The following is a 22,291-nucleotide window of genomic DNA, read 5'->3' as shown; positions in this document are numbered from 1 at the left end:
CCAAGACATGAGTCCACACACAATAGTGAACGTCAGGGTTTGCTTTCTGCACCATTATTTCGGTACAAACAGGATGGAGCGGTGCCTGAAGCAGGTTGGACACCACATTATGACCTTTATATTAACAAAAAAAGGCTTCCACTCTCAGAAGCCCAAAGCTTCTAATTAGTGCAGTAATGGGGCAGAGAGCAGGGAGGCCTATTTACAAGGTGCTCTCTCACCTAAGATGCACACATTGCTTTGTCTTGGGTGATCTTTGTAACAAGAAGGCTACTTGGGTCAAACAATAGCAGGAAAAGCTGCCATTAGGTAATTCAACTGCAAGTGGATTTGAAATGGCCTTTATCCCATATGGCAATGGTTGTGTTTGGTGATTGGGAATAATTAATAATAAGAAGTTAAAAGGAATCAGATCTCACTTACCAACATCCTCAAACACATACATGCTCACTCTTCTTCACTCGTGCCTCTGAAGTCACACTTTTTCCTCTGTTTTACAGAGCCAGCCTTGCACAGATTGGTGTAACTAGAAAGCTGAAATTCCCACATTGCACAGTCCTTGCAGGAAGGAGTTGCTGTCTTTGGGAGCTCAGTCTTTCATGTTACCAGCAACTACAGTTAATTTAGTACCACACAAGTACAGGGTGATACTGAAGCTCCTTCATTTTTCAGTTTTCACAGCTATAAAATGGACTTTCATAAATGCTGTAGGTTCAAATGATACTAAACAAGGTTAAAATTTTTGAGCACCTTATTTCAATTTGCTTCTTTCCCTTCCTGCCCTGTTTTTGTGTCTCCTTCATCCCCTTCTTTTTCTTAAATGTGATTAGCTTCACTTCACGCTCCTTGCTAAGAACCAAACCCAGTTTTGCCACCACCAAAGCCCCTGAGGACATCTTTTCTTTCTGCAACAGCTTTTATAAGCAGAAGGAACCTTACAACTCAGTCTGTAGCATAAAACCTTAATGTCAATTTACCTGAAAATTAACTGAGTGACAAAGCTTCAGACCTCCCTTACCAGCTCCCAAAAGGAAGTGTGTTACCACAGCCTCTGTGGCTTGTAAAGGAAACAGGAGTGCACCAGTGGGAATCACAGTGGAATTAATCAAAGTGGCCATCAGGAGACGACAGATGAAATGACAGTCCTGAGGAAAATCCAAGAGAAGACACAATCTGTTGGAGTTCCAGTCAGGACCAAGGACCTTCCCCATCTTTGGGTGAAGATGAAATGGCTGAGGCTGGTCAGAGCTGAGTAGTCCAAGGGCAGTTATTACCAGGAGAGATCATACTCTTACCTGGCATGTTGCAGGTAAATTTTAGATCCCATAGGAAACATGCTGCATGTGTCTGCCCTGCAGAAGCTGTGCTTTAGGGATGAATTCTTTCACTGCTTCCAGTCCTAAACCATGACACGCTGTCACTGCTCATCACACATGTTCCAGCCACTTAATACATGCAAATTATGCCAATGTTTTTCATTACAATCTTAGCAAAGGGAAACATCTGTTGCCCCCACCTTAGACAGTACGTTGCATCTTCCAAGCTGCCACATGCCTTTGAAATTCTATGTTTGATCAACACCATAATCTCTTCCACACAGACCCCCCCCCAACTATCAGCATTCAGATAAGCAGCCTTGCAACAACCACCCCCCATTCTATCTGCAGTTATCTTTAAATGTTTCCAGTTATTCTAAAGAAAAGAGTAGCACTGAAAATTCCCCACCAAACTCAAGGATTCTGTTGATCAAATTAAAAAAAAAATCACAAATTCTGGAATATAAAATTTATTTCAAACTTGTAAAAGTCTTCAACATTGCAAATTCTGTCACAAAACACAAACTGTACACAGGTATTTTCATTAAGGTTCAGAATAACGACTTATTACTGTCAGATCGCCCCAGACATTTCATTTCACCTCAGAAGTATCAAGTGATCACACACAGCTTCTTACCATCCTCTTCAAAATCCTTTAGTCTCACATGTGCCTTGCAGAGTGTTGGCTTTTAGAGTCAAATGTATTAGTGCAACCTAACTCTACGGAGAAGAGGGTGAAAGGTTCAGAAACAGATTCACCTATCAAACCATCAGCTCTCTTCCAAGCCCCACAGATTGTCCAGTCCTCACATTGTCAGGGTCTGGGCTTCTACTGCCTGCAAGTGTCATGAAAAGCTTCAAGTGTTCGGAAATCCCTCCAAGTGGGTGGCAGGCCATCCTGCAGAAACTTTCCGCAGCGCTGGCATGGAGCCTGGAACAGCTTTATGTAACTTCTTAACCAGGTCTAAAAAGAAAAGGGAGAGAAATTAGGAAAACTGGATAGATGTTCCCCTTTGTCATCATTCTTGTCAAACAGCGATAGCAAGGACAGAGAATGTACTTTGGCGAGGCCCCAGTGAGGTATACAGTGATTTTATAAACAGAAACATGCCCAAGATTACAAGGTCACCGTATAGCTGAATTCCCACTTTATTAATCATGTTGCGCTTTCAGTCACTTAAGCAAATCTGTTAATAGAAATTCATGCACTCTGAGCAGGAGGTATCTGTAGCTAGAGAAACTACATTGATGGAAGGCAAGTATTGTAATGTCCCTCATATTTTTACTGGAATATAATTGTTCCTGATGGGTACCTTCTTCAAGTGAATATTGGTTTGTCTCTTCCTATGATCATCTATCACACCCCTGCTGCAATCACACTGCAGCAGTCTCAACTCTTCCTAGCTGAAGATATAAGGACTTTCACAACAAGCTAACTTCCTCTCTAATGTGATTTTAAGATCAATATTCATCAGTCATAAAAATACAGTACCATTTTAAATCTGATTACACTGATAAATATATATATATATGAAAGGCTAGTGCAGAACAACACAGTAAGTTTAGGTGTTCCTAGGTACAGTTCCTGCCTCTAGAATGGATTGTTTCCATCATCATACATAGCAATGAGCATTACATAACTCAATTCTCAACTCAAGGAGATACACAACTAAAAAGCACCTAGGCCAGCAGATTTATACTGTGAAGAATGCACATGAATCTTGTCATTTAAAGTCCTATTGAACAGCATCGATAAGAGAAAACTGTTCTCTGAAGAAGAGGTCAGCTGAGTTTATTGAAACAAATCCTTCCATCTTCATCAGAGCCTTCTCTATAGCAACCAAACCTTTGGACGTCAATAACTGTCCTCCAAGAGAACTAGATCTTCTCTGGGTTTAGCAGTGAATACAAGGACAAGGGCAACAGAACACTACAAGTAAATTGCTGTTATTTACTTGAGTTTGGATGGGCTTTGCTCGCAATACAGAGAAATCAAATCTTCTGAGCCATAATACAAAATAGGTAAATGAAGTTAAATTGTGCACTTGAGACATCTGTTGACCGCAAGGATTAAAAGAAGGGTTCTTCATTCCCATCAAAAAATAAGGACATCATTATATCCTGTCATGTGGATCGCACAACTGATGTGAAAGGACCAGCACTTCTGGTGTACATCTGGTTTTGCTTTCTTAAAAGTTTCAAGAGTTTTATCAAATTGGGAAGGCAGCTCCATGGCTTAACCAAAGGTGCTACTCATCCTATTAAATACGAGTTTTCAGAAGTGTGTTAAACATGAATTTGACCAGTAAGAGCTGCTCTGAAAAGCATCTCAAAATTAGATCAAGATGCACTCCAAGAGAAAAGACCTTTGCAAACCTCTCATCTTAGTGGCTGTTTTATTAAATAAAGAAACCAGCACAGCAGGTAAGGGAGCCTGACTGTTCTGAAATTACACAGCTGAAATTAAAGATGCAAAGATATAATAGAACCAATGCTACTGTATACACTCAAGGATTGTGAATGGCAAAATTAGATGGCACCAACTGGGAATCTCCTCTTACCAGAGAACTTCCAGCAGAGCAGACTTAACTACATTTAGAACTCAACTTCTTGCACAATATGAACAGCATGAAAGGGCTGGGCCATAAAGAAGCATTTTGTTGAGTTTTTCCTACTATCTTTCTAGCTGGTCCTATCCAGACCAACTCTGCAAACAGGAATCATCAAGCTAATATTGAGACCTGTGACAGAAGAACCATACACAGGTCAGTCTTCCAACACCAATTAACCCAGGGTAGGGAGAATGAGCTCTTCATTCAGGTATGAGAAACAAGAATTGCAATCTCTACTGTCTAACTTGTTTAAACAGGGGAAATTACAACCGCATCAGAACTGTTTTATGTCAATCACTGTAAGGATGCTGAAGCCAGCCTGTACAAAAAATGTATTTTCCAATACACTTACCATGAAAGATCTGACTACCACATCTGGCATTTGAGGCAGCTGGTAGTGCAATAGAGCAGTGGTCGCGTGATCTGTCACCTGTAACAGGGAAAAGGAGAACACACCCTTATTCATCTGTACGTTAGACAGAGCAGTGTCAATCTGCAGGAAAACAGTATAAATTCCATGGGGAAGTAGCAAACCAAGGATTCCAAGACATTCTCAAGGTAATTCTGGGTAGCTTTTGCCAGTGGCCTTCCATTCCCTCTGCCAGCTTCACACAGGAATCAGTTGAAGCAATCATGATCAATAACTGTATGCATACAGTAAAGGAAGTTCATAAACATTACAAAATCTAACAGTGTTGGTAAAAGAATCTAAGCTGGTGGCTAATGTGAACCAAAGGATGAGGAAGGCAATCAACTCTGTGCCATGTGGAACAACACTAAACTAAGATGCTTTGGACTACCAGCCCAGTCATAAAAGGCTAAAAAAGCCCCAAACCTTTTGTACCAAATAAAAGCATTCATAGCAAATAATCTGCTTAACTTTCACATACCTACAGCATCAGAGCAAAATCTATGCTCCTGTGACTGTCTTTTGTGAAATCATAAGCAAAGTCACTGAACAAACCATGCCAGAAGGAAGCACTCTGGTCTTCTCTTTATATGTTTCCTTTGCTCAGTTTTTTTACAGACAATATATTCTCTTAACCTGGGTTGATCTGCTCAACAAACAAACAAACCATTGTCAGTAATGGAGTTAAATACTTCTGGAAGACCAATTTATTAGAGGTTATGACTTCCAAACAAAACCCCAAGCTTTGGTTTTGGCCTGTTTTACTAAAGAAAAACAAACAACAAAAGACCTCAATATTAAAACACATTTTAACAGAAAAGACTGAATATGCTCCTCTCCATTTCCTAAAGGGGAAGAACTACAATATTTAACTCTTGCAGTCCTGTTTCAGGTTGCTTACATTGAGCAAGGAGAAATCAAGCTCTCAGTTTCATTTCCTTTGAAAGCAGGAATCAATTAATATGCTTATGGTTTATAAATACTTGCATTACTAAATGATTTCTAATAGAAAGGTTTTTCATTTCCCAGACAGAGCCATAACAAGATCTTACATCTGGGAATTACAGCTAGGCACAGTACATACAAAATGTGTATTGTTCTGTGTATAATAACAAAAATGCTTAAAGAGAAATCAGGAAAACCAATACTTTGATAGGATTTAATTACTTTTTTAAATCACTGCCAATTTTTGCTTTTTCTGGAAGGAGGCAGTTTGACAGCTCTGATACAATTCACCCAAAGCAACTCAGCCTGTCAGCTTCTGAAGTTATTAGCACAGTCAACAACTTGCTTATTCCCACAAGTTCAAGGCTGAATGCAGAAAATACTGGCAAAGTTCTTTAGGCTGGACTATTAAAGAACTCAAGACAACACAACCATGAGAGCTCCATCATCATCTTGTAACTTCTTCTCTATCTATTAATGGTCCCCATCAGTAATATCAAAGCATCCAACAAATGACACAATTGTTCAGTTAATGATTAAATTGTATTTTCTACTTCTAAAATGGAGAAGGAGTGTTCTTCTCAAGGCTTGTCTATGTATTTCCCATGGTGTGTCTATATCCTATAGCAAATTTTGAGCAAGATGAAGAGTGAATAGAAAATACAATTGCTATTCCAATCTAAACTCCACTTGTTCCCAATCTGCAGTTAGCCAAACTTTCTCTGGAGAATGTGAGGCTCATGCTTGAAGCTATTCAGTAAGACATATTCCTGAATAAATCCATGTACAGACAAGCTCTAATTCACACCATACAAAACTTCCTCCACAGAACACTACATCAAATCAGTCTGTCCTATACCAAATCTAGTTTTAAGTTGCACTACAATTTTAGAAACAGATTCTGCTCCCCATCAGTCGTGCACAACTCGCTCCAAAAGCAGCTCCATTGAGCATGAATAGGGACATATGATTCTGACATTTAGAAGGGAAAACTTTTGGGATTGTGCACATTGCTGTTAGCTTGCAAAAGCAAGTCACAAAATAGATCTCAACCTGCTTAGACCATTTGCATATCACCATATTAAAAATAATATTAGAAATCAGGGGATTAACAGTGCATAAATAGCACAGCAGAACTCAAATCAGTGCTTTCTTTTAAACACATCTCTGCGGTGTTCAAAAATGCCTGCAATCCAAGCCCTACTGGCTATATGAATTCTTTTAAGATGGTTCTTTTATAGGATAGTACCAGACATGTCAAAGAATAGAAAGTTCTGAAGGTATTTATGAGCAACCGCCCTCCTTCTGCTGTATTTCTACTTCTAACAAACTGCCTTTTCTTTTTTCCCCCAACAACAAAGTTGCTTTCTCTTGGCAGAAGAAAGTTGCTTAAAAAAACATGCTGCTATTAACAAATTTAAATTGACTGGCCACTTTGGCACAGTCGCACATATGCTGTTCCTATTGTAATGTAAAGCTAATGAGATTCCACAGGGAGATAAAAGCCATCCCGGCATTGCTAAAACACTAATAATGTTTTCCTAGCAAAGCACAGCTGATTTCTACCATAAGCAAATGCTGATAAAATGCTTCTAAAAAAGATGAAAGTGGGTGTCAAAATTGAAGGAGTACGGGAATGACCCCCTCAACCCACCCAGCAAAGAGTGATGTCAAACAGAAAAGAGCTGGGCAAATGATACAATAGCCAGTGCAGGGGAGGAAGAATTAAACACTTCCCAAGATAACAGAGATGATGACAGAAAGCACTGACCACGAGTAAAAAAAGATGGGGAAAAAGAAAAGGGGGGAAAGAGAGGGTGTGAAGATCAATATCAGGCTTACTTAATGGCAATACTATTTCACACCAGAGCAGAGCAAAGCAAAGCAAACTGCATAGGCACCAGCTCACTTAAGGGACATGCTTTTGCTTCCAGCTAAGTTGGAATCACAAACTAATTTATTCTGGGTGCAGGATGACATTTTGTACATTTCAGGGTTTTGTTTTATCTTATTAATTTCACTTTTATTGCTCTACCTTACCTACTGCTATCTAAGTTATCAGTCACTTTCTAATTTCTCTACCTCTTTTTATATGGGCACATATTCAGAAGAGCACACATTGACTGGGATAGATGTCACTGTGGACCTTGGAATGGATTTTCAAGAGATCTTGCAGAAAAGCTCAATATTTCACAATTCATATATTGAAAAGCACTTGGAATTTTTGTCTGAAAAAAGGCAAGACAGGGCAATCTCCTGAAGCACAGTTTTGCTAAACAAAATACCTATTGTTTAAATAAGCACATGACAGAGCAAAACAGACTTCAGTTACATGGAGAAATGAAACTGGCACAGACTCAATCTGAACAAGAAAATTTCCCTTCTTGTTAATAGTTAATTATATGGCTTGAGATTTTATTTCCTTTTCTCCTTTTTGCTTCCAAATTCAAGTTGACTATAACCATGTACTTCCTAAATGTGTCTCTGCTCCATTGTCTCGGGCACTGTATACAGCAGGAATACAAAACAGACTGATACTGGATCAAATCTCATCTTCACTACGACTTTGTGCTAATTAAATCCCATGTACTTATCACTTGGTGAACAGCCAGATCTCAGCAAATGAGCAGGGGTGGTTGGGTGGCTGCATGAAACAACCTGTGGAGCGGGGAGACGTGAACTCCTGGCTCCCCTTGTGCAGCCTCCTGCTTGGTAAAGTAAGAAACTGCTCATGAGACCTACACAGGCGATGGTCAGAAAACAAAATCCCCATTACTTGGTCTCTACCAAGCCAACAGCCACCATTTCTAGAGCATTTCTACCCATTGTTCTGCTGAAATGTAGTGACACATCCAAAAAATGGCATTATTGGGCCTTCATGACACTTGTTACATACAGCATTCCCAAAGCTGAAAATTCATCAAAACCCCAAAACACTGTACAATTCACAGGTTGAGAAAGATGAACAAGTGCTTCCTCTAACTGGACTAAACAGCACAAAAGCAAGGACCTATGTTACAGTTTTGCTATACCTGGCATAAAACCTAAACGACGACAATACAAACATCACAGACTAAATTACTGAAGCTGTCTCTCTCCTAGTAGTTCATCTCACTGCCACTTAATACATGTTTCAAAAGGAGGCACAAAACTTCCTTTAAGACTCATAACTTTCCTTGCCACTCACTTATTGGTTTATTCCCTCAAGTACAGCCCTGACAACTCCATCTAATATAAAGGGATTCTCTAACTCCCCTGAAAGGTTGTTTAATTTTTTTCTAAACCCTGCTAAGTTCATGGCCTTAACAGTAACAATGAGTTCTGGAGGACGATTGCAGCACTACAAGGGAACAAAAAAAGGAAGTTATTTTATTAATGTTTAGACCTTTTATAGTGTGGAAAACCGCACGAGTGCCTTTCTTCATTTCCAAGGATTCCCATTACTCAACCTCCTCTCCAGGAACACATTGGAGTCTCTCTAGAGGGAATCTGGTGCACAGAACCCGGTGCCCGAGAGGCGCTCGGAAGGATGATAGATGGTGCCTCTATGAACAGGCACAGATGCACTCTACACAAATCCCTTTATACACCCTTCCCCACTCCCAGTACAGTAAAACACTACCAGACTTCTCTGAAGAGCAGGATTTATCACCTGTTTTCACAGCTCCCAGAGTGTTTAAGTTTTTATTTCACACATTCTGCTTGTCTGGACTGGGTCATGGGGATTTTATTTTGCCCAAGGAGGTCTTTGAACAGAGCAAGTACTGATCATGCACCAGAGCAGTCACACAGGTGACCCTGGAACAGTCCATCTCCTCTCCTTGAACAGGCATCATCAATAGCCCAATATTTGCCTCATGCATGCATTCATCCTGCATGTGATTTCATTCTGAGATTATTGACAAGAATACATCTTCATACATTACAATACTTATGTGCCCTTGTACTGGTGAAAATTGTGCTCCTGAGTTCCACCACTTTGGGATCATGCAGCTCACAAACAGCTGGATAGGCACAATCAGCTTCTCAAAGGTGAGGTGAAAACGTGCTTGGGAAGAAAGTTTAATGTTTGGCATATCAAGCCAAAACAAAACCTGTTTGTGGCATGCTAAAACTGAGAGACCATCTAGGTGAAAGTAAGAATGGACTCTGAAATCAGAATGAAATATATGGAACGAAATACCCATGTATCAGAATTAAACAGCCAAAATTATTACATTACACAGCAAAACAAGCTATGCTGCTTTTAACTGAGCAGCTTGGTAAATGAAACAGTTAATGTTTGACACCATTTCCCATTGTGATCCACTCGCAGCAGTTCACTATTCTGTATTTTCGGCTGTTTTTTGAATGTAAAGTTATGAATACTGCACCACTCTCTACAATATGTATTTTTTTTAATCCTCTGGAATTCTCCAGCCCTCATGTACGCTCTTCTTCCCACCATGACTTAAGCCCCCAAATATTTCCTTATTTCCTGTTTTGTTCCTCCGCTGGCACTAGTGGATCATGAGATGCAGGGAGGTTTAAGACAAAATAAGGAGGTTTAAGATCAAAACAGTTGCAGCTCCTGTGGAGTTTAAATGTCAGACCAACATGGAAGTCTGCAAAACCTTTTCTTAGCTCCTTGTGCTTTTGCCCTTTCAGCCTTCCCTCTCTTATTTCCCAGCTCCATTCTCTGAATCTAACCCTGCTGGTAGATTCAATGCCTATAAAGCTTATTCACCCCAGGACCAGATTCAAGGAATCTCCAGGGAACTTCGAAAATGACTGTACACTTTAACAGTAATGGCCCTCCAGGAGCCGTCCCCCATCAAATTATACACACTTGGGTATCCTGCCTAATAATAAGGAGAGAGAAAAGGCTTGCTGACACAGCCAACGTTTGCAAACAAAGAGTCAGGACAAATTTAGCATTGTTTGACAGGGTTGGATTGAAGATCAAAGGTCTCTGGTCCTTAACCCAGAAAGTCATGCTGCAACCCTGTGAGGATTTTGACAGGCCTGCAGCTACCACAGACAGGTATCTTGTGAGCTCCAGATGTTGTTATATTGTCATTGAAAACAGTTTGAGAACTTGGTCCAGCTTTTAAAGAGAAACAGCCCTGCCCTTCAGAGGGATGACTGATCTTACAGTGTTAGAGGCAGCAGAGCTGAAAGGGCTGCCCAGCCTCCTCAGCGGGAGCAGTTAACCAGCCATATTTTTCCTTCTCAGCACAGCCTTTCCACATTGTGTTACTGGTGACTGCCACGAGAAACACATTTCAAGAACATTCAGATGTGCTCTGACACATTTACTGATGACTTTTTTAATGGCATGAAAACATTTGTTCTGAAGATGCTGCGGTATGGATCCCACACTAGCAACTGAGTAAAATAAAACAGTGCTAAGGAAACTATTAATTCCCTTCATTTTGCTACTGCTAAATCACTAGTTCTGGGTATTCTAAATGGTTACAAGTGCAGGTTCAGAGAATGAAGAAAAAAAATCAAACCAAGCACAGCACCAGAGAGAGAAAACTTACTAAGCTGAACCGTGGCATTTTCTATCATCTCTTTGAAAACTTGACCTAGGTCTTAGCTTTAATTTCTTCAACTACCAGCTCAATAGTACAGAATCTATTGATTAGAAATACCATCACCTTCCATTTTTATCACATTTTTCATGCGAGAGTCAGACAGCACTATGCAACCAATTCAGCAATAGCTCCTGTGAAGTCAGCAAGTATTACCCCAGCCTAAGGGAAGCAGAAAACTGATCCAAAGACAGGTTAAGGTGCCCAAGGTAACACAGTGACAGAGTGTGGAGCAAAATGCATAAAATCACTGTAAAAAAAACGCAGGGAGCAGTTCAACTGGCTTAGAGGCAACCCCTTCTCCTGCAGTCTTTTCAAAACCTCACAGTTTATTATCATTGTGCACAAATCACAGCCATATGACTTAACCCTTGCCAGTTATTCTAAACCAAAACATCCAGGAAGAGGATCTTATGCCCAACTGAGTTTACAACCACACACAGGGTGGAACTGAAATGATGCGCGTAATTATAGAACCTTACCTTTATTCCATTGCAAAAATTACTTCAGAGCACACTGATAAACAGGTTACTGAGATAGACACTGTTTTACTTCTTGCTGTATCACCCTACTTGACACTAAATATAATATTTCTTGAGGAGCAAGCAAAAAAGGAAGAATATTTAATCCACTAATCTCTGGGGTAACGAATCAACTGCAGCAAAATTCTGCTTTAATGCTAGGCAGAGGGAGAGCAACCAACCTCCCTACAAGCTGTCCTTTGATCTCTAGCAGGTTAATACCATAGGTCAAACGTCTTCCCTTCTGACTGCATCTGAAATCTTGGAAGGAAGATGCACAAATACAGCCAATATGCCATTCTTTTGACCCTATTTTTTATGCCCTTTCAGGTCCCTAACCCCCATTTGTTACACAAACTACAGAAGCAGATGAAAGGAAGCTAGTGCACTAGCTGGAGACTCAAGCTCCTTGAACTCTAGCTTGAAGGTAAGGAAACTGGAATTTAAACCTGGATCAATCTGAACTTACAGCATTTTTGACAAGAGGCCTTCAAAGAGAACCCTTCTCTTCCCTGCCTGGAAAACAGTGAGATACAGATATTTCCAAAACACTTTAACCTTCTTAAGAGTTTTATACTTACTGCTCCCATTCTCTCATTGGTGTTTTCTTACTTTCTGGAATGGCATTCATTCTAGTAACTTACTCTTTTTGCTTACACCATCATGGGCAGAGAAGCAGGCAAAATATCATAATGGAAAAAATATCAAAACTCATTTTGAAAGGGAGTTCTGCTGATTTATTAAACCCAAGCCCTCAGGAGAGGGGGGGCCAACCAAAATCAATGAAAACAACAAAACAAAATGAACCTGAAAACAGTCCTTCCTCCCCCAAAAGATTCAAGCTCAAAAGCAAGAGTGCTTGAAGACTCCTTGAGAAATTTCAACACAAGAGTAGTATAATCTCCAATTTCCTATTCCAAACCATAGACTGGAATTGTGATGGGAAATAAATCCAAATTAAATAGCAGTAGAAGTGATCTCCTTTTCTATTTACAGTTTTCCACTATTACAAATTATTGTTTGTTATTTGCAAGTTATGGTGACAATGGAATAACTCCTGAGTTTTTTTACATAAGGGCCTAGATATTTAAAATAAACTCTGCATATTTCTCATATGCATTATGTAGAGATAAATTATGTGCCTTACCTTCTGAAAAACTTGATAGTTGGATTTAGACCATATGTCAAGCTATAGCAGGAAAGAAAAAAAAGAAGAGTTATATATTACCACACGTAAAGAAGAAGCTTTATGGAGAAAAAGAAGCTAAGCAGCTATTGAAATTAAAAGAGCAGGTAAAAGATTTATGGAGACATATTTCTTAGTTCACTGTTTTGGCCCACTGCCTTTACCTGTTGCAATCCAAGAAAGGGAATTAACAATACAAGATTTCCTTTGTATTGCAATGAAGAATGAACACGGCTCATCCCAGTTTCAATTAAAATGATCTATACAAGACCTGTTGAATTAATGTGCTCTCTTTAAAAACAGCAAAATCTTCATTTGTACGGGGCCGTGGCTGAGCTATGCAAATATCCATCAGCTTCAGTCTGTTTCTAAAATGAGGGCATTTTTACTCAGTTTATGCTTGTCTTGTGTCTGAATAAGTGATTCAGTTACAAAAGACACAAAGAACGTTTAGCTGAATTAAGCCAAAGCACTGGTCTACTGGGGCTAAGTAAAACATCCCTTAGGAAACATCATTTACATTTGCAGACAAAAATCACAATAAAACAGATTTAAGGTTGTAGACAACTGTACACATCCATGACTTAAAAGTGTTCAACTATATACAAACTAAAAGGACTAAAACTAAGTAAGGTTTTTTAGCCCTGGAAAGCAGAAGGTAAGGCTGTCCTTGTTAAACAACTAAATGGCTCACATGTTAAACAACTTCAACTGACATGTTAATGCTCTTCTAGCCCAGCCCCATGGAATATCTTGTACTCTGTCAAGGAAAAGCAGCAGGGAAAATCAAGAGGAACTTCTGTCAATCCCAGACTTGCAAATCATTGTTTTCCCTACAGATCCCACTGTACTCAACAACTCCGTATTGTCACAGGTAAGGTGTCTGATACAGCATTAACCAGAGGAACCTGTCTAGGCAAAAGAAGATAAACTTATAAGTGAATTTATGAATTTGTGAAGCAGGAATAGCTCCTGTAGTGCTTCACAACGTGGCTGGGCACATGTTTTCCCACAATGGGGGTTTATCTCCTTTACTATAAGGTACAACTCATTATTTTAATTCTGTCTTATATGCCCGTAAGTCCCAGCTGAAATTAAAAGTCTTTTTTAAAGGCCTAAAAAGAGTCTGAAATAGAGGAAATCATATGAAGTGAATAAAACACATTAGTGAGGGGTGAAAGAGGAGAGAGGGATGGATTCTGAACCCAAGTAATTAATTTACGTTGCTGAAAATGTTCAGAATGCTGAGAGTTCCCATTCTTTTAAGAGTAGCACTGTTTAGTGGCCCACTTCTAAATACTGGTTTAGAAGTGACTTGTGAATTACCAGTCCTCAGCCTAAACAGGAGGTGATGTTGAAGACAAAAAATGATTTCAGGATAGATGTTTTCTGGCTTAGTACCACTGACCTTGCCTGGAGACAATAAGCAGCTGATGTCTCAATGCCTCTTTCAAGTTAGATGAAGACAGAAGTACCCCAAGGCATGTACCTGCAAACCTTTTTACATTTACTAGCTCTTAGGGTATGATCAAGAACCTGTATAAACACCAACACCACTCACACTTGAGTCTAACAAGCAGCGCTTCAGCCTGGCTTTTGAACCTGAGCTTAAGTTACACTATAATAACAGAGCTGTGCCTGTTGGGATGGAAGCATTGCATTTCCATATTAGAAAAGTCTACATTTGCAAATAAAAATAATTAATGCATGTTTTTTTAAAAACTGTTTCATGTAACTTAAAGTTTTCTGTGACTGCAGACAGATTTGCTATAATTGGAATGTATATATGGTTTTGCTAATCTCTAGTGATCAAACCAAGTATGTGATCTTCTCTAGTTAAGACTCAGAAAAAGTCCGCTTCAGATGCTGCATTAAGATGAGTCCAGCAGGTTCTGAATGTTCATTATCTAGCAAAGATTGAAAAGCTGAAAAAATAATGAATGTCTGTCTCACAGACATGATGTTATCCAAGTTAAAAAAGAAGAAAAAGCAACCAACCCCCAGCCACATGCATACATCCTAAATGACTGCCCACCTTTCCCCCTGAAACCCAGGATTAAGGCAGAGGCAGATTAAAGAATGCATCGTTATAGGTCTATTATTCTTCAACTTTTCACTTTCAATCAAGACACACATTTGTAACTAAAAAACTGCTGAAAGCACAATTTCAGGGCATCCTCTGCATGTGAATTAAACTGGGGCTTTCTTTCCCAGTGCCCCACTCTCCCAACCCACCCCCAGCATAAGTAACAAGAGGCCATTTTCTGAAGGTCGTCTGAACGATTTCAAAGGCGATAACAAATCAGAATGTTCCCTGCATCTAATATCAAACAGGTCCAGTGCCAACACTTATTAGAGAAATCGGATTCAACCCCCCTTCACCCAAACACACACACATCCAGCTTTGAAGTGGAAAGAATGCAGGGATCAGAAATTACCCAAGAGACAGCTCTGCCCGTCTTTGAAGCTTTCCTTTGATACTACTATTTCTTTTCCTCTCTTACGCTAGGAGGCTAAAAGCTGCCTTTTCTTATTGATATGGGGTAATTAATGAAGCCATAGCATTAACATAACCCAAGTTCCTTAACATGATAATTCAACAGAGACCCTTATGTTTCTTCAGTTAAGCCTCATGGATGCAGAAGTAGGAACCTGGCTAGGCACTGATGTTAAGTACCCACTCCAAATATGCCCTGCTAAGGTGGTTCTTGGTCTCTTCATCCAAAGAAAAGCAGGGTATTATTATGCCAAAAAACCATGATATGTTTTTATTGACAGACCAGAGCTACTAATGGCTCAGCTGACAATAAGCTTGCCTTGCAAAGGTGAGCTGCATGGCTTCATTTATTCAGGAACTGGGACAATACTAGTAATTAATTAATATCCATTGTTAAATTCCAGTGCAAAATGAGCATGCCAAAGATTGAGATGAAGAGTGGCACGGCACCATCACTAGAACCATGAGGCTAATTACAATGCATCAGTGTGTGGCGGACACAATGGGCTAGTACAGTAAGCAAGAGACTGCAGAGTGATCAGCGTAGAGAACCTACAATGTGTCACAGGCTGCCAGGTCTCACCTATTGTTTTTGCAAAGTGTCACCAAAAATGTCTAAGTTATGCAGCTGGCAACTTGGCAAAGACATATTCTGCAGGGTTTATGAATAATTCAGGAGAGAAGTACATGGTGCACTTCAGAAATGCAACGATTCTTCGTCTGGATAAGCAAAGCTTGAAAATAAACCCCAGAATGTAGTTTCTTATTTTATTCACTGAAAGCTTAAGACTTCTATTTTTTTTCACCCTCATTTTCAAAGTATCTAAATCTGTAAGAGGGAGTACCCAATTTAACTCGACTTCAGTAAAGCAGAAACCATGTGAAGCTTTCATGGAAGTACCTGTCAACCTACATAGCACAATGTACAAGCACGCAGCAAGCTACAGCAACCTGGATAGTGCAATGTCAGCTTTCCTGCGTAACTGCTAGCTACACAACTCCACAACTACAAGAAACACCCCTATCTGGTTCTTTTTTTAGACTTGCCTGACTAATGGACCAGAAACTTATCAACACCTCTGCTGTTGGCATTCCTCTCTTCCCTTTTTCTTCCCAAAATCTGCTGGAAGAGTTGTACTTTCAGAGATAAATGATGACTCCCCTGATCTGCAAGCAAATTGTTGGCCTCTTCTGTGCACAGTCCATTTTTCACTTACTATCAGAGTGATCATTCAGTCCCCTGATGACAGCCACCTCTTCTTTCACTGAATACTGCTGAATACATTTTGTTGCCCCTAACCCCGCTCTACTTAAAGAACACCCACCCTTATTGAATTTTACTTTCGTTACTTAAGGTACCTTCTGCCTGGTGCAGTTTGGAGGATGACTCAACAGACCTGCATTCAGCTATTTAAATGAAAAGAAGCACAATGCCTTAACTCAGTGTCCCTTCTTCAGCATGGCTTACAGAAAAGACAGGACCTTCAAGACTGCTATATTGTATGATACCACCCCTACTTAATCTTCTTGCTGCTGTTTACAAATATTAAATGCTTCCTAGGAATACATAACCCCCAAATCATTGCTGATTTACTGTGTGAACTGCTCACTGGAAAAATGATCATCTCCTACTGTGATCCTGAGGGTTCTCTGTATTTTTGTTATTTAATAAAGATGATAGTGGTGATCTCTTTTTCTCATACCCTTTTGTGTCTCTTCTGAATGCTAGTGCATTCTCCCCTTCTATCAGGCTAGAAACCTTGAAAAGTGAAAAGCTCACTGGAGCACTTTCCCAGCAGCACCTGTTGTGACAGGGAAAGAATTGGAATGGACTATGTTTGCAATTGACTGTGATTGCTCATTCCCAGCAGGCACAGTAAGGAAGGAGGATCATTGCAAGAGCACAATCTTATTCTTAATTTTCCAATTACCAGTACAGTTAATTAGTGAAAAAAGAGGGAGCTCACTGTTTGTCAATATGCGCTCCTGTTGGCAAAACTAGCAAGCTACGCAGTTATTCAACCTCCCAAGCCAAATTTACTCATGATTTAAGTGGTTGCAACTCCAATTCTACTTAAGTCAAAGGAAATATTCCTATTTATACCTGAAACGCAGACCTTCAGGTTTGTAAAAGCCCTGGGACGGCCCAAAGGAATAGCAAACTGCCACGTAAAGGTCACAGGTTCATGCATCCTCACGGGAGCAGTCACATAGCCAAGATTTTGGACACACAAAGCTGAACTGGTAGAAAACAGACTCCCCAACAGACTGGCTTAAAGCAAGAAAACAAGCCAGGTGTTAGCAGTGATGCTCTGGAGAAGGTGAACTGCTCCCCACTGGCAGCAGACAAAGGTTAGTGCCCTGTGCCCAAAGCTGGCCTTGGCAAGTCCTATTTCCCCCTTGCAGCAAGTGATGACAGAGAAAAGGTACATGGTTCTCAGGAGAGTTAACCTTGAGCTAAACATAAGCCCAATGCCAGATGCTGAGTTTCAGAAAGGAATTCTTTTACTTAGCTTTTTAGCATATAGAGCATTATTGTATTTCAAGGGAGCTTCAAAGGAAGCTGGATTCATCAGAGAAAATGAGCACACCCAGATGAAGTGTGACACAGGAATCCATCAAGCACTCTCAGTGCTCTTTCGGCAGACTATCATTTCACTTCCGAGCAGAACTTGGGGTGAAGAGGGGCTGGTGCTATAAGTCTGTATTTATATGCTAATATACAGGGAGTATAGTGCAGCTGCTTCTGCGGCAAAGTGGTATTTAAACCTGCACATCTGAATAATGCAAATTAAAATGAGGCAATTTTTGTTTTACTACTTCTTAGGCCAATCCCCAGCCCTTCAAGTGAGAATGTCTCACCTGGGAGATGCAGCTGTACTATCTCCTTCAGCAGATCAGCTCCTTGCCTTTTCTAGAGAACAGAGGTTCAAACTCAGAGCTACTGAACTCTGGGTCAGTACACAACTTGCCTCTGCGTGCTAAAATACAGTTACCACTTTTGAAAGGGAAAAAAGTCTCACCTCATTATAACATGGCCTATGGGTGCCAAATACTCATCTTGATATAATGAACTTTTTATTTTAATAGGTTTCATAATCAGAAGAGAAAGCTCCAGAGAGAAAATGTGAAACATGGAGGTATTTAGTACTGGTAAAGGAGAGTCCTGGTGGATGTCTCTGTAAGAGAGACCATTCCACCCTGAAAACAGAAACAGGCTAAGCTGAATGCCGTCAGGTCCTGTTAACATAACCTCATGCACTAAAGAAAGCCATATGCAGTGTGTGCAGTCAGAAGAAATTTGAGTGTACAAGCAGGGTGAATTGTTCATAAAACAAATCACTCACGGAAACAGGTAACACTTGCTCTAATAGCTGCTGTTCAGGAAGTGCTAATACAGACAAGCGAATTACTAAGGACTACCTACCCCTGATGCTCACAGCTGTGTCTATCAAGTTGAACATAAAAGTAGCCCAAGGTTTCCCAAAGGCTCTCAGAAAAGAGAAATCTGAACCTTGGGCTATTGATGTGCTGGTACACTGAAGAAATGTTTCCTCAGCAGACACTATTAACGAGGCAACTGGGGTCCGAGGTGATAAATTAGAAATTCAAGCAAGGGCTTCAGAGCTTAGAAAGAAATCAGACATTTGGATATGAAAAATCCAAGCAAAGCATGATAAATTTAAACCAGAGCATTCTGCAAAGCATCCACAGAGTCTTCTGACATTTTTATCTTTCTAGCGAGTTTGTGCTAGGATTCCTGCTCTCTGTCATTTAAATACCAGGTCAAAACAGAACTGAATGTTGCTGGATATACAATAACCTACCTTGCCATCTTCAGTATAGACATTTTCATTGTACCCTTTTACTATGGTCCGGTCAATGAAGAGGCTCCGCATCACCACAATCACTTTTAGCACTTTTCCTAAGGTAACCTGTCAAGAACAGAAGGACAAAACCAAGCTAAAGGACAGCTGATGGTGTCTGAAGACCATCAAGGTAACAGCTTAAGTTGATGCAATTTCAGTTCTCAGTATTTTATAGACAGACCAAAATAAAAGACTTAAACTCAGTGCATGTTATGAGGAAGAGACAGACTATAAAGTGCAGTACAAACATTCATTTGCAACTAAAACTGTATCAATTCACAGTATTCCCTTGTGTAGACATGACACTGCCAAGTAACACTCTCAATTTTATTAACACCACAACTCAATAACTTGTCAAAAACAATGAGCAAATGTGATTATTTTCGATGCATTTGATATTCTCCAATGTAAGTCCTCTTAGAGAAAAAGAATTTGAAAGAAGAATTGGACTCTTCTAGTGCCAGCTTTTAAAAGCATGCCATGAGTTTAATGGAAAACATTTTAGGTCCAATAAAAATGTAAAATTATTTAAAAGGAAACTACTGCTAAAAAGTAAAAATGTTACATTTTCAAAGGTTTCATTTTCTCCTGTGCAAGTGGTAAAGCGTAAAGAATAAAACCAGTGTCATGGAAAACATATAGGGTCAGCCAGAGAATAACAACAGAAATAAGCCTAAATTTCGTTACTGACAAAAATGCAATAATGAAGGTATTTTAACCTAAAAATCGATTTAAATTTCAAAGATGAACTTGCACTTCAATATTGTTGTGATGTCTAACAATAATTCTATCTTTGTGTTTGGTTACACAGAGATTATTACAAAGCTTTTCCTCACCCATAAAAGCACAAAAGAGATAAAAAAAGGAAACAATTGGTTCATTTTAGTAATTCCCAACCAGCAGCAGCTCGTTTTCTATGTCTGTGTTCCAACATTTCATTCAGTATAGATGAACACCCGCTACAGCAATTGTGTTTTCATTGCTAGCCTCAGCAGACAAATCCAAACCCAAAAAAATCAGTCAATATGCATCTTTATTGATTTGTTACATGTTTTTCCTTTTTAACTTCTGCTAATGACTTCTATCTGCCACCTTGTTTCAACACCAGTAGTCTCAACCTGATGCTGACTAACAGACTAAAGGGCAAATCAACTCCGAATAATGAGACTCTTTCCTCTCCTTGAAGGAAAAACTGGCACCAATATTTCATCTCCAAGCTGATGCAAGGATCGTGCTGGAGAAAGGAAGGAGGGGAAATGGTGGTAGGAATGGGGTGACAATGCAGAACTTAGCAGAACAGTTACCCAAGCTACTGTAAAAACACTGATGTTTCATGGCCTGTGTCATGCACATATCATGAATAGCTTTTCCTGATTTTTGCCTTCTTAAAATAGGTTGGGATTTTCTGAACAGGCGTGCAACACCATAGCAGGTGCTGTGAATTTGGGTTTAAATGTCATATCTTGCTAGGATACTCTGTAGTAAGACCCAGTTAGTCTGCACATAAAGGAAACTGGCGGAGATATTTCAGCACCAACCACTGCACCAAGTAAGTTAAAAACAGACCCAGAGGTGCCTGATCTAGGATGCTGGTCATCCACTGGCATCAGAAAGTTCTGTCAAAACCGCTAAGATGCTGCTCTACCAACATTCAGATCCAGCTTTCTGCATAATATCTTCCATCACCATTGCTTTCACACACTTCCCTGGATGCTCACTTCTTTCCTCTTCCCTTACATTCTGCATTCAAGTTACCTCACATTGCTGCCAGGTAGGAAAAAAAAAAAACACTGGATGAAGTTGATCTGAAGCCTGTGTGGGATGTTTCTGATTTTTCACAGTGAACAGTGCAACATAACAAGCTGAAAAATCCCATGTTTGGCACTCCAGCTTGCTTGCATACACTTATTGTTGGCCTCAAATCTCCTCACAAGATTTACCTGCACAGATGATTCAAAATGCTTCTGCATTAGCTCATTCCTTTTTCCCAGGTCATCTGTTTTCACACCCTTCCAGTGATTCAGTCTGCGCTTTCAGAATCCATCACAGCTACCCAGTTCCCAGCTAACATCCATCATGCAATACCAAAGGTCAAATTCTGCAGACTGGTCCAGAACAGTAGCCTAAATCATGCACTTGCTTGAATGTCAAAACCAGCAGGGTTATGCTGTCTCCGCATGCGTAAGAAGCTGTATAAACCATCCTCAGATGATCTCAACTTGCCCAAAGGTCAGTGCAAGGGGGTCCTCTTGCACAGCGTAGGGGCACCCAGGCATTGTGGTGCATGAATAAACCACTGACTACATTACAACATTGCTGGGTTACTGCTAGGTTGTCTGAATTAGCTCTTACAGTGTTCTGCCACCAAAATAGAAAGCTTTCCTATCTTGTGCTGCTGTTTTGACATGGGATTCCTGCAGATTTTACACTGGCTGGAAGAGAGACAGGGACTTAGATGATTTTGGTAGGACTGAATCATTAGTTAAGTCTGACAGAAGCAGTAATTTTGTAAAACTAAGCATAGCTCAGAGAAATTATAGTTTATCATTTTAACAGCATTGAAAGAATGAGGCTAGTAGTACAAAGAATGAACAGCCTGTCACTAGACAAGAGGATGTTGTGTGATTTGGAAGCCAAAAGTATGCTCCATAGCTATTTTAAGGTTAAAGCACATTCAGTATTGTACACCATAAATGGGATACACTTTATTTTCTCCTCTAATAATCAGGTTTTCAGGACTAACATTTTTGTTCACCTCTCAATGCCTGCTCAACTTAGCCAACTGAAGTCCATGGGCAGAAAAGATCTATGTATGGAATATAATTTACACCTATAATCACGCAAGTGTATCCCTACAGATCATTTGAAAGAAGGTAATACAAAACTAATAGCTTTGGTATAAAAGTAATTTGGTGGTTCTTCTCTGAGCTCCAGTAGTGCAGGTCTCTCTTTCTGCCAATCAGGACTCACCCAGATGATCCCTATTGACAGAGCACTGAAATGTCCCTGCATTTCCACAGGTACCAACTGAAAGAAACTTCCTTCATTAGACAGAAAAGATACCTTTTAGTTATGACAAAAAAGCAACAATTTCCTGTCTAAGCCAACTTTTCCTATTAAATCTCAACTTCTTCTGTCGATATCCTGTTAAGACAGCGCTTGGCTTTATAATATTTTGCCTGAAGGATATATGCCAACTTGTCCTTGATGTTGAAAATTTTAATTCAAATCAATACATGTACAAGGTCACTTTAAAATTCAATTAATATGAATGAAAAAATATGCCCCACAGTTCTGTAAGCTGAAAATGGAACAGCTACCAGTTAAACACTTCTGTAGCTTCTGTTGTGGTCTGTGTAA

General features: G+C 39.8%; 1 protein-coding gene across 1 annotated transcript in view; it reads right to left on the bottom strand.

Moving 5' to 3' along the window:
• Positions 1-1,773: 1,773 nt before the first annotated feature.
• The window catches only part of MED27 (mediator complex subunit 27), an 82,832-nt gene continuing 62,314 nt past the window's right edge, over positions 1,774-22,291 (bottom strand). Inside the window, exons 5-8 of the mRNA XM_005146254.3 lie at positions 18,890-18,997; positions 12,527-12,568; positions 4,281-4,358; positions 1,774-2,280 (exon numbers count right to left, since the gene is read on the bottom strand). Of these exons, the coding sequence (XP_005146311.1) occupies positions 2,146-2,280; positions 4,281-4,358; positions 12,527-12,568; positions 18,890-18,997 (363 nt within the window). The 3' untranslated portion in view covers positions 1,774-2,145. The remainder of the gene's footprint in view (positions 2,281-4,280; positions 4,359-12,526; positions 12,569-18,889; positions 18,998-22,291) is intronic.

Source organism: Melopsittacus undulatus, chromosome 11 (assembly GCF_012275295.1).
Source record: "Melopsittacus undulatus isolate bMelUnd1 chromosome 11, bMelUnd1.mat.Z, whole genome shotgun sequence".
Taxonomy (NCBI): Eukaryota; Metazoa; Chordata; class Aves; order Psittaciformes; family Psittaculidae; genus Melopsittacus; species Melopsittacus undulatus.
The sequence above is the reverse complement of the archived record's forward strand: the minus strand, read 5'-3'. Positions and strand labels throughout refer to the sequence as shown.